This window comes from Chinchilla lanigera, unplaced genomic scaffold (assembly GCF_000276665.1).
Source record: "Chinchilla lanigera isolate Chin_1 unplaced genomic scaffold, ChiLan1.0 scaffold00014, whole genome shotgun sequence".
Lineage (NCBI taxonomy): Eukaryota > Metazoa > Chordata > Mammalia > Rodentia > Chinchillidae > Chinchilla > Chinchilla lanigera.
The window spans coordinates 23,155,575-23,170,567 of NW_004955415.1; the positions used below are offsets into that span (position 1 = coordinate 23,155,575).

General features: G+C 36.8%; 1 protein-coding gene across 1 annotated transcript in view; it reads right to left on the reverse strand.

Annotated features, from left to right (window-relative positions):
• Positions 1-946: 946 nt before the first annotated feature.
• Positions 947-14,993, reverse strand: part of Esf1 (ESF1 nucleolar pre-rRNA processing protein homolog) — a 64,507-nt gene continuing 50,460 nt past the window's right edge. The window contains exons 12-14 of the mRNA XM_005380886.2: positions 4,929-5,005; positions 3,470-3,616; positions 947-1,736 (exon numbers count right to left, since the gene is read on the reverse strand). Coding sequence (XP_005380943.1) covers positions 1,443-1,736; positions 3,470-3,616; positions 4,929-5,005 — 518 coding nt within the window. The 3' untranslated portion in view covers positions 947-1,442. The remainder of the gene's footprint in view (positions 1,737-3,469; positions 3,617-4,928; positions 5,006-14,993) is intronic.

Below are 14,993 nucleotides of genomic sequence, written 5' to 3' on the forward strand. Positions count from 1 at the left end.
TTAAAGACTATACGCATAAATACATTAAGACTCATGATCTCTCTGTAATGAATGACACTGCGAAGTTTATGCTCATTGCTTTTTTTTTTTTTTCTTTTTTCTTTTTTATGGTACCGAGGATTGAACTCAGGACCTTGAACTTGCCAGGCAGGCGCTTGTGCCACTGAGCTATATCCCCAGCCCGACACTGCGAAGTTTATGAATGCATCAGCAGGAGACTATTTTTGGCTGAGTAACTCAAGGATGTCAGTGTTTTATGATGAAGACATAATTCTGTCTAGATACCCTGTATTTTTCTGTTATAATGGCTATTTAAATCTCCCATTCTTCTTTTCTCCTTTTAGAAACTGTTTAAACTTCCTCCTGGATATCCCTCCTAATTTTGCATCCTCTTTAAAATATACATTGGTAAGTTTGAATTTTTGTACCAAAAATGTCAAATTTACTATTCATTACAAACCCGGTCAAACACTTACTTCCTTTTAGAAGGTCTGTAGCTATAATTTGTTCCAAGAGACTATTCTGGTTTTGTTTCCATTTACTTATATATAGCAGCACATCTAATTTTCCTGCCCAAGTGGTCAGTTAATAGTTTATAAAATCTATACCAGATGAGATCCAAAAGTGTCTAGGCCTTGAAGGTGTGTTTTATTTTAATTTTAAAAGGAATTACGGTTTCCTTAAACTCTATAGTAGCATACCCACCCTTCTCAAGTATTCCAAAAATGTGAAGGACAGACAGAAGAATTTTCTGCTGCTACAAATAGAAAAACCATTGTAGAACTCACAAATATTTCAAATGCAATTACGAACAATGCAAACCTGGAGCTGCTTTTTCAAGAAGCTGTCTGATTAAAGAGTTCAAGCCACATTCTCAGGTATTTTTCTCCAGACAGCAGTTTACTTGAGGTGCATCAATGACACAAATCAGTGTTATGCAAAGTAATAAGCATTTTTGAACTTTTATTTACAAATTAATTCCATAAACTACTAAACATAATAACAAAGAGTTCCGGGCTTCCATCCTATATGGCTAGAAAAATAAATTATTTTAATACCTATCTAAATCTGCTTCTTGCTTCTACAGGAAAGTATGACATATACGTACTTTCAAACTGTGTCTAACATTTACAAACTTACAAGTAAATACTGCTGGATTTTTATGAAGAATTGGGAACAGTTTGCTAAAAAACTAATTTCTAGCATCTTTCTACTTGTAAGAACTAAACTTCATAAAATATACACATTTTATAAATCTTGTAATTCAGGTAATTTAATTAATCACCCACAATTAGGTACAAGTATACATGGAAAGGAATTTTACTATGGTAAGAAAAAGATTTTTTTATATGAAAAGGTGTCTTTATTCCCAAAATCCCTTTTTCTGTTTCGGTGTACTTTAGAATACATTCTCAATCCAAAAAGAAACAATATCCAGTCATTTACTTGACTCTTTGTTTTTTTCTTGCTTGAAACTGTTCTGTTTTGTTTTTTACAGATTTAATCAGCACTGACAAGGCAGGATCAATGGACTTCTTTTGTGATGCTTTTTCAGTCTCACTTTCTTTTTTCCTTATTGCCTGAGTAATTTCTTGTTCTTTTTGTTCTCTCTGGCGGGCTTTCTCCTCAAGGATTTTCTCCATAGCTTTTGTTTTCTTGAAATTAGGATCCGAGGGATCCAAATTGAACAAGTGGGAAGTATACATTGCCTGAAATCGTGCATCATTAACGTTTACCTAAAAATTCCAAAGAAATAAATATATGATGAATATAATCATTATGTACAGCAAACATGTACTAATAAAAATAAATTTTATATGAAAGAAGTAAAAAAATGGCCCCAGAAATAAGAACAAATCTAGAAAAGTGGCTAACTGTTGGCTATATAAAATACAAATCTAAGCGCTTCTCACTGATTCACAGAAAATTCTTTTTCCAGATTTCCAGTGGACTTATAAGACCTACCCTTGGACCGCCATGGTGCAGGGTGTTCTGTTCTTATTTCACAACCACCATCCACCTGAAAGGGAACTATTGTGGTCCATATCTTCATATCATGGTTTCTAACTACAATGACTACTTCAACTGTCTATAGGAGCGGTTCCCAAGGCCAGGCTTCCCTTTGCTTACAGCACGAAACTGACTTCTGGCTGGCAGAAATAAGCCAATCAGGACATCTCCTGCTGGAGTTTTATGCAGTGTCACTGCATCCTGAGTACACTCTAGTAAATTTTAACCTTGGCGCCAAGAATAAGCAACTACTGAGGGTGACTCACAGATTAAAAGATTTAAAGACCACAATGGGAAAGAATTCACCCCTGAGACCAAGATTGGTCAGCTACAAGCCCCAAATTTATCTTTTTTCTCTTATAAAAACATGTGGTTCCCTATTTAAGAGTGCACCCTTCACTCCAGCCAAGACTTTGAGTGTTGCCAGGCTCAGGGTAACTGGCAAGAAACAGAAACCTGAGTCTACCTGGAGTCGGAGGGTGGCTTTACTTAGTTATAAATGAGGTCAACAGATGTGACACCAAGAAAAACAAAGCAAACATCAAGAAGCATATTTTTATGCATGATTATTAATATGTGAAGGTAGATGTCATAATAGAGTTAGCTACAAATCATTCCTTGTTTTCATAAAAAAAACCAGTTCAATGAAACTTTAGTGGAACAGAAACATACATGAAAATGACTCATACAAACTGGAGCTATGAGTTGCCCCATAGACTCTACAAGCCACACAGGGAGTTACCTGTACACTGCCCTCTATCATTTGGACGAATTCACTTTCTGCCATCTTTTTCTGGGTCTTGTTTTCTACCCTAACTGCTGAAAATTGTGAAGTTATTCCTAATGGCTTTAGGAAGATTAGTAACTCTTATAAAGGGCTCAATATCTACTGCAACTAGGATTATGTATTAAGTAAAAAGGAAAAGAAGGAGTGATAGAAATAAGGAATACAGTATTCAAAACAGCACAGCCCAATGTGCTAGCCACTGTACATGGTGAGCATGATGTAAATGAACCTACTATTCTTCACTGGGGCTTAATTAAGCCTATCTTTCCCAATGTGAAGATTGCTACACAAGATTCTAATACAAAGGCATACATTTTTGTTGGAACATGGGCACCAGAACGTAAGTCAATTACTTTATCTAGTGGTCAACCAAAGAAAGAGTGACATGATCTACTTTGGAGATGAACTACATCAGAGTAAAAGATTATAGCTATGGCTCCACCATGGGCCCTTCCGAGATGTCTGTGAGGGTGATTTTGACTACAACTACTTTGTATCTCCAGAGCTGATATTACAGTCAACTCCAGGTTTAAGAGCTTAATGGTGGGCTGGGATATAGCTCAGTGGCACAAGCGCCTGACAAGCACAAAGTCTTGAGTTCCATTCCCCGTACCAAAAAAAAAAAAAAGGAAGAAAGAAAAAAAAGAGCTTAATGGCTGTGTCTGTGGTTACCTCAAAGTCATCTTCTAATAATTCCTTCTTTTTCATAAGCTGTTTCTTCTTCTTTTTGCTCAGGTTCTGATGCTCCACAATCTTGCTGTAATTGAAGTGTTTCTTGCTGTCCTCCTCCTCATCCATAACAAGTAAAGCCATTTCTGCCTGTGAAGAGAAAGAAACAAGTTCAAATGTATACCAGCACGTTTTTTTGCCCACTGTTACTTTGAGTGCTACTTATACATACTAAATGGAGAACAGCAAGATGCATTAAGATGCATGGTTCAGGTAGCTAGCTAGTCGGGCTCATTCCCAGACACAGATGTGAATTAGTCACAGGGCAGCAGAGAGGTGGTAGCTTGTATTTAAAAACCAGACTTCAATTCACTTCATGTAACTCACTAGCAGGCTGCATGAGTTAAGTCCCCAGGTCTCTTAAATTTCATTTTCACTTTGCTCTTTTTAAGTAATAAATCTAAACTAGCAAATAACACTAAATCTATTTTGTTTTGCACATTGTATTTTCCAGGTATGTGCTTTAACAGGGAGAATTTCTTTGGCTTTTTGTTTTTGCCTTTACTTTTTCAGGATCAATACTCCATAAAATCAGAATCTTAACATTTACTTATGAAATCTAGTATAACACGTTTCCTCTTAATAGATTTATTTATTTTTACCAATCGTGGGATTAAATGGGAACTCTTTCAGAATGAAGTAAACAATCATGTATATTAGAAAAAATACAGAGTATGCTTCCCAACCTTTGCAAACCTTCCTCTATTACCACCTTAGACATTTCTTTTTACCTCTGTCTCTGGCACTTGCATGTGACTTTTTATAGCCATTTTCCATAAAGAAGGATGTTCTATGTTAATTCTGAGCATAGCTTACATGCAATTAGTGGAGAATATAAAGATGCATCAAGAGGCAGAGTTCAGGTGGCCAGTCAGGCTCTCCCAGACAGTACTGTGCATACAGCAGCCACACAGGCACTGCTGACTCCGATTTCTACCTCAGCAAAAATGCCTATGACTCAACTTTTGGAGTCACTGAAAAATAAGGTTCACCATAGTCCCAAGTGAAGACTTTGGCTTGTACACTGAATTTGTGTTGCTCACAATAAAAAGAGGTATTAGTATCTGACAGCCCATAATAGCATAATCTGTATTACATAGGGCAGACTCAGATAACACATATGATAATCTTATTTTAGGCTTTAATAGTGGTATTTTATGTCTCAGTTACAGTAAGTTTTTAACAAGCAATTTCCCTCTTAATTGTAAAGAGATATACCTTGGGCTGCAGTAAATTTTAACTTTGTACTAGTTGAAGAAATGTTTGGTGAAAAGGTGGTATTCTAAAACTATGCTGCTAAAATATTTAATTATTGTATCCTCTATAAATTCAATGCTAAAATAATTTATTTTTAAAATTAGGGCACGGATACTCATCGGCATGTAACAGTGACCACATTTACCTTCTGTCTTTCTATTTCAGTTTCTTCGTCTGGAGATGTGGCATCTTTCACAGATTTCACTGATTTTTTCTTTAAACCTGGCACCGCAAAAAATGAAAGAGATAGAAACTACAGGATGAACAGCAATAATCTGCTTATGAACAAAAATGCAAGATATAGAAATAACCTCAACAATAAATGTTTCAAACAAAACTAATAGAAGAAAAGATATATTACTGAAAGAAAGCTATGGGTATGAATGCAGTAAATACAGTGTTTCTGGGTGGGGATGCTGAATATTATAAGGAAATAATTTCTTCAAATAACATAATTTACATTATCAACTAAAAAAATCAACTAATTGCAATAGATGCAGAATAAGTATTTGATAAACTTCAACACCTATTAATGGTATCTACTAAAGATAATTTAAGGAAGTCTTTACGAAGACTAATAAAAGTCAAAACAGCTGGGGGGTATAGCTCAGAGATACAGTGCTTAGGGTCATCTGACCTCTAACATCGCACTTACACACAGATACACAGAAGTGAAATAATAAAAAAATGAGTACAAAGTATATGTGTACCCATGTTTATACTAGCACAGTTTGTAATAGCTAAGTCTTCGAAACAACTCAAATGCCCATCAACAGAAGCATGGATTAAAAAAGATGTATTTTTTTTCATATAGTGGAGTAATACTCAGCCATAAAAAAGGATAAACTTGAGACATCTTTATGTAAATGGAGGCACCTTGAGACTATACTCTTAAATAAATGGGACACGTGTATCACATTATCTCCCTGGCGTGAGAAACTGAAAGAGCAAATAAAGACCAAAATGTACAAGAGATACTGTGAAATAGGAAGAAACTATTCAAAAGGAAAGAGGAACAAGGGAGGAGGACAGGGTAAAGGAAGGAAAAGAAAAAATGAGAAAATAAGGATAAAATGGAAACAAAGCTTCATAAATGAGGGAGAAAGGGGCTGAAGGGATGGGTGGGGATTGGGAGAAGAAGAGAAATCACATACAGGTACAAATTCCCTATGATGAATATGATCATTATGTATATCTAAAGTGTACCAATAAACTTAATAAAATAAATAGACAAATAAATAAGGCCCAAAAATGAAATAAGAAAAAAAAAAAAAAAAAAAAGACAATGGAACAGTATGGTTTGGTGCTTCTGAAACAGAAGAAAGAAGGGTCATTCAACAACTGGTTCTGGAAACCAGAATTCTGGAAACAAAGAACTGGGTTACAGCTTTATTTCATAATATATGAAAAAATAATATGCAAGGGGACTTAAGCATTAAACATTAAAACCGAGCAAAAAACCCTATGAGAAAATATTCAAGTGCATGGCTACTTGCTCTTAAATAAAAACACTTTCTTAGATAAAACACCGAGAATCACAAAGAAAAAGAAAACATAACATTAAGTAATTTGAATATATAAACTCAACACTGTACATAAAAAGTTCATCTGCAAATAAAAAAACTAAGCTGGCATCTGGAAGCTGACCAGCCTAGGACATATAACAATACTGTAGCAACAACAAAATCAAAAAACAAAAAAATCCCTACTTTTCCTTATAATAATGACCTGATAGTCACCATCAGTAAGTACAAGCTTCACAAAACCCTTTTCCTTTTTCAAACACAAATTTGCTTCTCAGTTATCTTCTAGCTCTATTATTAGGCAAAACTACCTAGCATAAAATCACTCCTGACTGAAGTCTCTAATGCTCATAGCTGGTATCAAGAGATCTGGAAATGATGTGTAGGGGCTGCTGAAAAGCTACTTGTCCCGAGACTTGGGTCTTCCAGGCAGGGGTGACTACTGGACTCTGGTCTCCTTTCCTTATTCCAGCTGTACTGATGTGGGTCTTTTTTCTTCTCTCTTACTGCCCCCTCCCTCCATCTTTTGCAAAAGATTTATCTTCCTATTTCTTACTATCTCGTTTATTTTGTTCTTTACTTATATTTTGGGTGTGAGATCCTGCACTGGAAAGAAACAGCCAACACTTTCCTGCTGTGATTCCTGGCCTGAGTATGTGTGAGTGCCCAGGATGACCCACTTGAGGCCTGTTAGTTTGCCTCCTAGAGCTTAAGAGCCCTGTGGGCACTGTATCACCTTAACCATGTGATCCGTGGGCCAGTCTGACACCCAGTGCCCCACAGGTGATACAGTAGGAAAGATATCACATTGTCTATGAAGTATGCTTGCCTAAACATTTGCTATAAGCCTAACCAAACTAGTCTAATTTCCAGTCTATTGCAAATATAGGGAACAGATGGACAAAAAACTATTACGTAAACTAGAATGTAAGACATCCTTTTGAAAGAGCGAATGTTATGAAGGAAAAGAGCCTATCGCATGTTTTAGATTATAATGAACTTACAAGATAAAATTAAATGCATCGTGTGAGTCTTGGTGGAACCAGAGTAAAAGAAAGCTGTTTAAAGGCTCCCACAACAAAATTTGTTCTCTATAGAATGACATAATGGCTTTGGAGCGATAGTCCCTGGGTTCAAATCCTAGTATCACCAGGTACTAGCTGCCTGGCCCTAACCGGAGGGCTAATTAACATCTCTGTACTGCCCCAATGTACTTATCTGATTATGGAGATAATGACTGACTCTCACATAGGGCTGTTGTGAGCATTATATCAGTTAAAATAGATACAATGCTTAGAACAGTGCCCCGTACACAGTAAGCACTGGGCTATTTTTATTATTTTTACTTGCATGGACAAACTGTCTATGCTACAATGTAAATAAATTCCCTGACCTGTACAATGGATGTTATCTCTTCTCGACACCTCACAGATGTGTCAAGCTTAAGCATGTATTTTTATTTTTATTTTTATTTATTTATTTATTTTTCTTTTTTCGGTTTTTTTCCGGTACTGGGAATCAAACTCACGACCTTGTGCTTGCCAGGCAGGCGCTGTGCCGCTGAGCTAAATCCCCACCCCCCAAGCATGTATTTTTATATGTAATTATCAAGGTTCCATTTTTAAGGTTCTTGACTACCCGCCAGCTGCTCTGCTCTTTTTTGTTGTTCTTTGGTTTTTTTCAGGTACCAGGAATCGAACTCACAACCTCATGCTTGCCAGGCAGGCGCTGTGCTGCTGAGCTAAATCCCCAGCCCCTGCTCTGCTCTTAGAAGAGCTCTTTGAAATGAATGGACAAGGAGAAGATCATATGCAGAAGATCACTGTGTGGCAGGGAAAACAAACCAGCAGGCTGTATATGATTAATACATGAAGGAGATAAAGATCTTCACATACAGCTGTGAAATATAATCTCAAAGAGCCCACAATGAACTGCTCTGGATTTTATAATAACCTGGTGAAAAGTCATAAAAAGAACATGAAAGGCAGACTGGAGCAAGGGGGAAAAAAAGAATCATCCTCATGACTGTCAAGACTAAAAATGATAGTCAGTTTTACCGCGATGAAAATTTCTTTGCTCACAAAAATTTACTGTATAGTAGAATGAACTGGTCAAAAGATAAATAATGTGTAGACGTCCTTTTTGCACTGTTAACAAGACCACATTAAGAGTGCACATCTTAATTTTTTAAAGTGTTCTTTTTTTTTTTTTTTTCTGTCTGGAAAGCTTTCAGATCTAAGTTAGATGTAGAGGACTGGGGCAATGAAAGTTCCTATTTTAACATATTACCATTATCAGGGAATCTCCTGACAAGTAAGAAATTCTATCTCTTGGTACTGCTGCAAACTACATATGAATCAATTCTAAAAGTCAAATACCAACAGACTCCAAATCAGATATTAAGAGTTTTATAGTTAAAACACTAAACTATCCTTACAGATTCTATTATCCTTTTAAGCCAAAAATCTAATAGCATACATCTATGGAAAAAGATGTGCTACAAAAATACCAATCTACGAAAGACATATCTATAAAGAAAATCCCGTTTTCCATTCCTTATAATGTCCGATAATTATTCTGTAAAAACCTTCTTCCAGAGGGCTTAGTTGAGCACTTCATGTGAGGAAGAAGTGAGGAGAGTTCACCAGCGGGCAGAATCAATAGAACACTGACCAAATGGGAGTGGTAAGCCCTTGAGTGCTGCTGCTTTTTTTTTTTGGAGCAAGTCTGCACATTGAAGATCACTTGTTCTTTACGGAGAGATGCAACCTGTTAATCTTCCTCTAGCATGATACATATGCATTTGCTTGGAAATCAGGAGTTTCTCATGCCCAGCTCCTATTCATGTGTGTCCTGGCTCTGGTCTTTATAATGTACTGTAAATGCACCACAGTTTACCACGCTGGGCCTCACAAAACTCGACTATGTTTCCTGAGCTTCATTCCTGTTCATTCATCCATAATGTAGACTGAAATAAGGACTGTAGACTAGAATGCAAACTAGAACATTTGTACACTGAAAAAAAAACAGTGTACAAGCAGGAGATCATAAGTACTAAAAAAGCCTGGTTGAATGAATCAAATGGGTGGATCATATTACTAGACTGTCATAGTAATTTATCAATATCTAAAGCTGTGAAGACAAAGAAAACGTTTGTTTTTTGAGATAGGGTCTCAGAATGTAGTTTAGACTGGGTCTTGAATCCACTTTGTAGCACCAGCTCACCTTGAACTCAGTGATCCTCCTGCCTCAGTCTCTCCACTGCTGGAATAACAGGTGTGTGCCACCATGCCCAGCTGACAAAGGATATGTTTTATTTTATTTTATTTTGTTTTATTTTATTTTATTTAGTTTTTTGGTACCTGGAATCGAACTCAGGACCTTGCGCTTGTCAGGCAGGTGTTTGTGGCCTAAAGGATACATTTTAATAGTGATGCACTCTACGTCAGCAATTTTTTTTTCAAAACCAAAATCTTACTAATATGTAATAAGGGCTAGGGCTTAGCTCAGTGGCAGAGTGTTTGCCTAGCAAGTGCAAGGTAAGTTTGACCCCCTGCATCACTGGAAAAAAAGGGAAAGAACAAAGAAAAGCAAAGAAAAAAATGTATGCAATTAGGACAACAATAAGTATTTTTCCAATATTTCACTTTTAAAATAAAAAATTACCTTTAATTTATCTTAGAAGTACATTATATTTTCAAAACTCTTATCTGATATCCAGTTTGCATTTAGGAAAAAAAGTAGAAGAAAACATTTTAAATAATGTGTATTCACTCTGGCTTCTAATCCAAGCCAAATACCAGTATGATATCATTCCATGAACATAATGCCTTTGCATTTTGAAAGGTGTGTAGATTTAGCTCTAGGGGACTGCCTAGGGCAGTGGTGGCGAACCTACGGCACGCTTGCCACAGCAAACTACTGCCACTGAAAGGTCTAAAAGGTGGCCTAGGGCAAACATATTATAAATGTACCCAAGTCCAATTAGTTTACAGTGTTCAACATAGAACTCGGAATGCATGCTCTTCCAACTACTGCTGAGCCAAACTCATAAATATTTTTGCAAAACACCTTTTTACCCTTTGATAACAACTACATTTCTCTTCCAAATTACTAATACTGAAAATATGTCTTGACAAATTAATAAAGAAGGCAATATTATAGTGATTAATATACTAATTTAGGTCACCTGAGTTATTCTGTGTTTACATTTTTGGATATAAAAACTTTGGTGAGTTTTGAACCACAATCTAACTCTCCTTAAACATATCTGTCCTAAATTCATATCTAGAGGGCATGTGTGTGCGTGTGTGTGCACACACACACATACACTTTTTGACTTCCTCAGAGGAATCTATTTTCCTAGAGCTTTAAGCATGCACTTGTCCCTAACTGACCTTCTGAAACACAAGTACAAAATATGAACACCAACATTCATTCTTTATTTTCTTCTGATATGTACTGTTAAGTACAAATTTAGTTTATTCTGGAAGAAAAAGTTTTGGAATTGAGAGGAAAGTTTCATTAATCAAATCCATCTACTTGTGTAGATACACAGTGTATATCTAACATATACATGAATGAGGTTGTCTTTTCCATACTTTGTATTTTAATCTGTCTACTGAGGCCCAGTAGACCCACAGTAGACAGATTAAAATATGGGAAAAGACAGCATCATTCCCTTATATAGCTATGTGTTGCTTACTGACAGAAACTGGTCTGAGAAATGCATTAGTAGATTTTTTTCCCTGTATAAAAACTGTAGTATACTTACACAAACTGAAAGTGACACTTTGTAACTAGGTGGTATAATCTTGGGAGACTATCACTGTATATGTAGTCTATTTTTGACCAAAATGATCACTATATGCATAAGACTTTCTGTAAATATCCTCTGACAAATGCTAAAAGTAATACGCAAGGGGCTGGGGATTTAGCACAGCAGCACAGTGCCTGCCTGGCAAGCGCGAGGTCCTGAGTTCGATTCCTGGTACCGGAAAAACAACAACAACAACAACAAAATAAATAAATAAGTAACATGCAAGGACTGAGCAATTTTAACACTCAGTGAATGTTTGCTGAATGGATACATAAAGAAGGGCACATAGGCTTGTACTGTGTCTCTGAAAAGTAATGCCCAGCACTGTTGAAAACGGACACACGGTAGTATTTCTTTTGTGAACCAACTTGACTACTGGCTAACTTGTTTTCTCCTCCTTTTGGACTCCCATTCTGCTCCAGGTTTATTTTATGGTTTGCATTTGGACTGGCCTTTAGATTAAATGCTTCATTTTTTCTGTATTCTCAGCTATCCTGACCAGAAGATTCCCTTTAAATTTGACAGATCACTGGGGCTGGGGATTTAGCTCAGCGCAAAAGCGCCTGCCTGGCAAGCGCAAGGTCGTGAGTTCGGTTCCTGGTACCGGAGAAAAACCAAAAAACAAAACAAACAAATAAATTTGACAGATCACTTAATTGTTTTAGACAGTAACTCTCTCCAGAAAGATCCACTTCTAGTTCTCTCCATTATTTGCTCACCCAGACTATCTGTACTTTTGTAAATAAATGAACAAACATAATAAATCCACAAGCCAATCAGGAAAATCCCTTATTTTCCTGCCACCAAAAAAATATATGTACCGTATTAGTGTTGTCTTCTCTCCTGGTTAAAAAGATGCATATTTACTCTTTCAAAGTCAAATCCCTCCAACTGTGCTCTAGGTTGTACCTTTTCTTTGTTGTTCTGAGGACTGAACCCAGGGTCTCCGCACTGAGCTATATCCCTAACCCTCTTCAAATGTTTATGCTGAGACAAGGACTAAGTTACCCAAGCTGAGCTCAAACTTACGATCCTCTTATCTCAGCCTCCCAATGTACTACTCTTCTCTCTTGTAGAGGACTTCAACACTGCTACAGATACAGATAGTTTCTGTATCTTCTCTGTTAGAGCAATCCCAAGAAGGTTAAAACAAGATCTAACAGTTCATACCTTAAAACAAACAAAATAACCTTTTACTTACCCACATTCAGTTATACTTCAGAGTAAAACTGGAAAATGATCTACATTCTTGGTTTCTATCTCATCCCTTAACCTTAACCCACACTAACTGAAAGTATACAAGACACTTCTCTGTACGCCAACTGGCACCTGATAAATACATCACATCTTTTCTTTAAGCACTTCATTTCCTCCTTGGTCATGTAATGCTTATGTAATCATGTTTTCCCCTCCTACTTCACAGATGCTCTTTCTTGGATACATAAGTTCTCCCCTACCTTCCAGGTTAGTACAGCCTCCATATGATGCAGCGAGAGTACCTTCTGTAGGCCTCACCTGACCTCAGGTGAATACTGCATCCTCTTATCAATGCTTTCTGCCTCCAGCCTATGGTTTCTAGCAGTATTTATATGCTACTGATTCACAATTCTGTATTTGTGCTCTGACTTCTCTGCTGGTCTCCCAGATGCATGTTTAAATGTCAACCTGACACCTCTATTTAGACCTCTAACTGACAATCTCAAAGTCATTAGCCCCCAAATAGACCTATTTACTTACTTCTAACCTATACTTACTGTCCCCATATTGCTTTCTAGCTGAGAAAATGGAAGGGCATTTTCGCAGCAACTCAAACCAAAAATGCAGGAGTTATGCTAAATTTCTTCCTTTTCCAAACTCACTAGCAAACTTACTTCTAAAATATATCTAGAGTCCCATTCTCCTTTCTCCTTCTAATTGTACTGGTGGCAGAAAGTCTCAACCACCATCACCACTTTTCTAGAACTCTCTCTGCAAAAGTTTGGTATCCCAGTTCTTACTAATGCCTTTCTTTCATCTGTTTTCTTTGCAGGAACCAGTTAAAATAGATCAGATCATGTCACTTTCTTTCTTTAAAGGTTGTTGGTGGCGTACCATAATCAGTGATAACATCGAAATCTGTTGCCATGACAACAAAGCCACACAGGGTCAGTTCAGGCTAGGCCTTTACCCTAGTCCCACCCTGAAGTTCCTTTCTAACCATGGTCTAGTCATGTGGATCTTTCAATTTCTCCAATACCATGCAAATGTTCTTTCTCTCCTCAGTCTTTCTACTCATATTCTCTCCTTTGCAATGTTCTCCCCCTAGTTCTTTATGGCTGACTCCTCAGTGTACAGTTCTAAACCCAAGTGTCACTCCCTCAGAGAAGCCTTCTTTGTCTATTATATATAAATCCCTCTTTCCCCCATTCCTCCTAGCTATATTTCTGTATTACCCTATTTCTTTTAAAACATTTACCATACCCTTGAAATACTCTTATTTATCTGTTTAGCACATCTTCCCAAAATTAGACTCCTGGAGGAACATGATCTTGCTTGTATTGTTACTACAGCACTATCTCTAGCTTAGTAAAGTGTCCAGCACCTGGGAGGCTATCAAAATATTTACTGATAGAATAAAAAAACCAAACTTGGCAAGATACCATTTTGTACTTAATAAGTTTTATGTTAAAGATTCTCAGTCTCTCTGTTTTTCCTCTAAACCCTCCCATCCCTGAACTTAAGCTCAGACAAAAACAATTCTCCTGGGAAGCACTCGGAAATCAAAAGTACACTGAAAGCAAGCACATTTTATCTAGACTTTTCAATTGAAACTTTTGATACTAACTTTAGAGAAAGCTTTATACAAAATTTAAAAAACTGGCTACCCCAAGTGATCAAATCATTTAACTTACTCTTTGAATCCTGCAATCTGACCAGATTTCACATGCAAACTGAAGCATTTTGGACAGAGAACAAGGAAACTATAATTGCTTCACATTTCTCCATTATAAACTTTGTTTCAGCCAGAGGATAAGGCTAAAATTCATCATCTAGAAATGACCACGCAGGTATGATAAAAAGCAGAATATGTTAAGTTTCCATTTCCCTTTCCAATTCTCAAGAATCTCACATCCTATAATAGACTTCATTCATCTTGATCTCCTTTTCATCAATAAAATGTCAGTGCTAAAAGGCTGTAACAACCAGGAAATAATTCTGAGCAATTTTGACTTTCCTGTTGAGAACTATTCTGGCCCACTAGACAGGAGGAACAAGAAGCAAGGAAACTTCATAAAATCTTTCTCTTTACAATGCCAGTTTGGAGCTGCCCCAAGAGCGAGTCTTTTGGGGTTCGTGTGTGTGGTATAAAGATCAGGGGAAGGCAAAATGCATAAGCGTAAATGGAAAATGCTTACAATGGTCTCTGCTGACTTGTCCAAGTGTGGCCTGAACCTTACCAAACACATATACATATGCTAAAATGGTAAAAATGAAAGCAAGGAGGAAGGAATGAGTGGTGCACAAGTAATGGAAACAAGGCTCACTGGATATAGGAACTGAGATGCCAGATGAGAGATCCAAAGAAAAAGAGGAGTAAGAGAAAAAGCTGGCTTTTAGGTATAATTTAGTAGGATAAGTGCAAAAGGGCTAAAATAAAATGTGATTAACAATACAGTGAATATTTAAATTAAAAAATTTATCGGTGAAAGACAAATTGTTATTAATGCCCCTCAAAATACTTCCTCTTGCTTTGAACCCACTCATCCCATCTTTCTTGCCACTTTCAAAAGCCGTTCTAGAAGTCTTCTTTTGTGAGTATCTTTTCGTGGCTGCCTCAACATCTTGGATTGAGCCAAAAATCGCTTACAATAATTTCTGTCAAATAAAA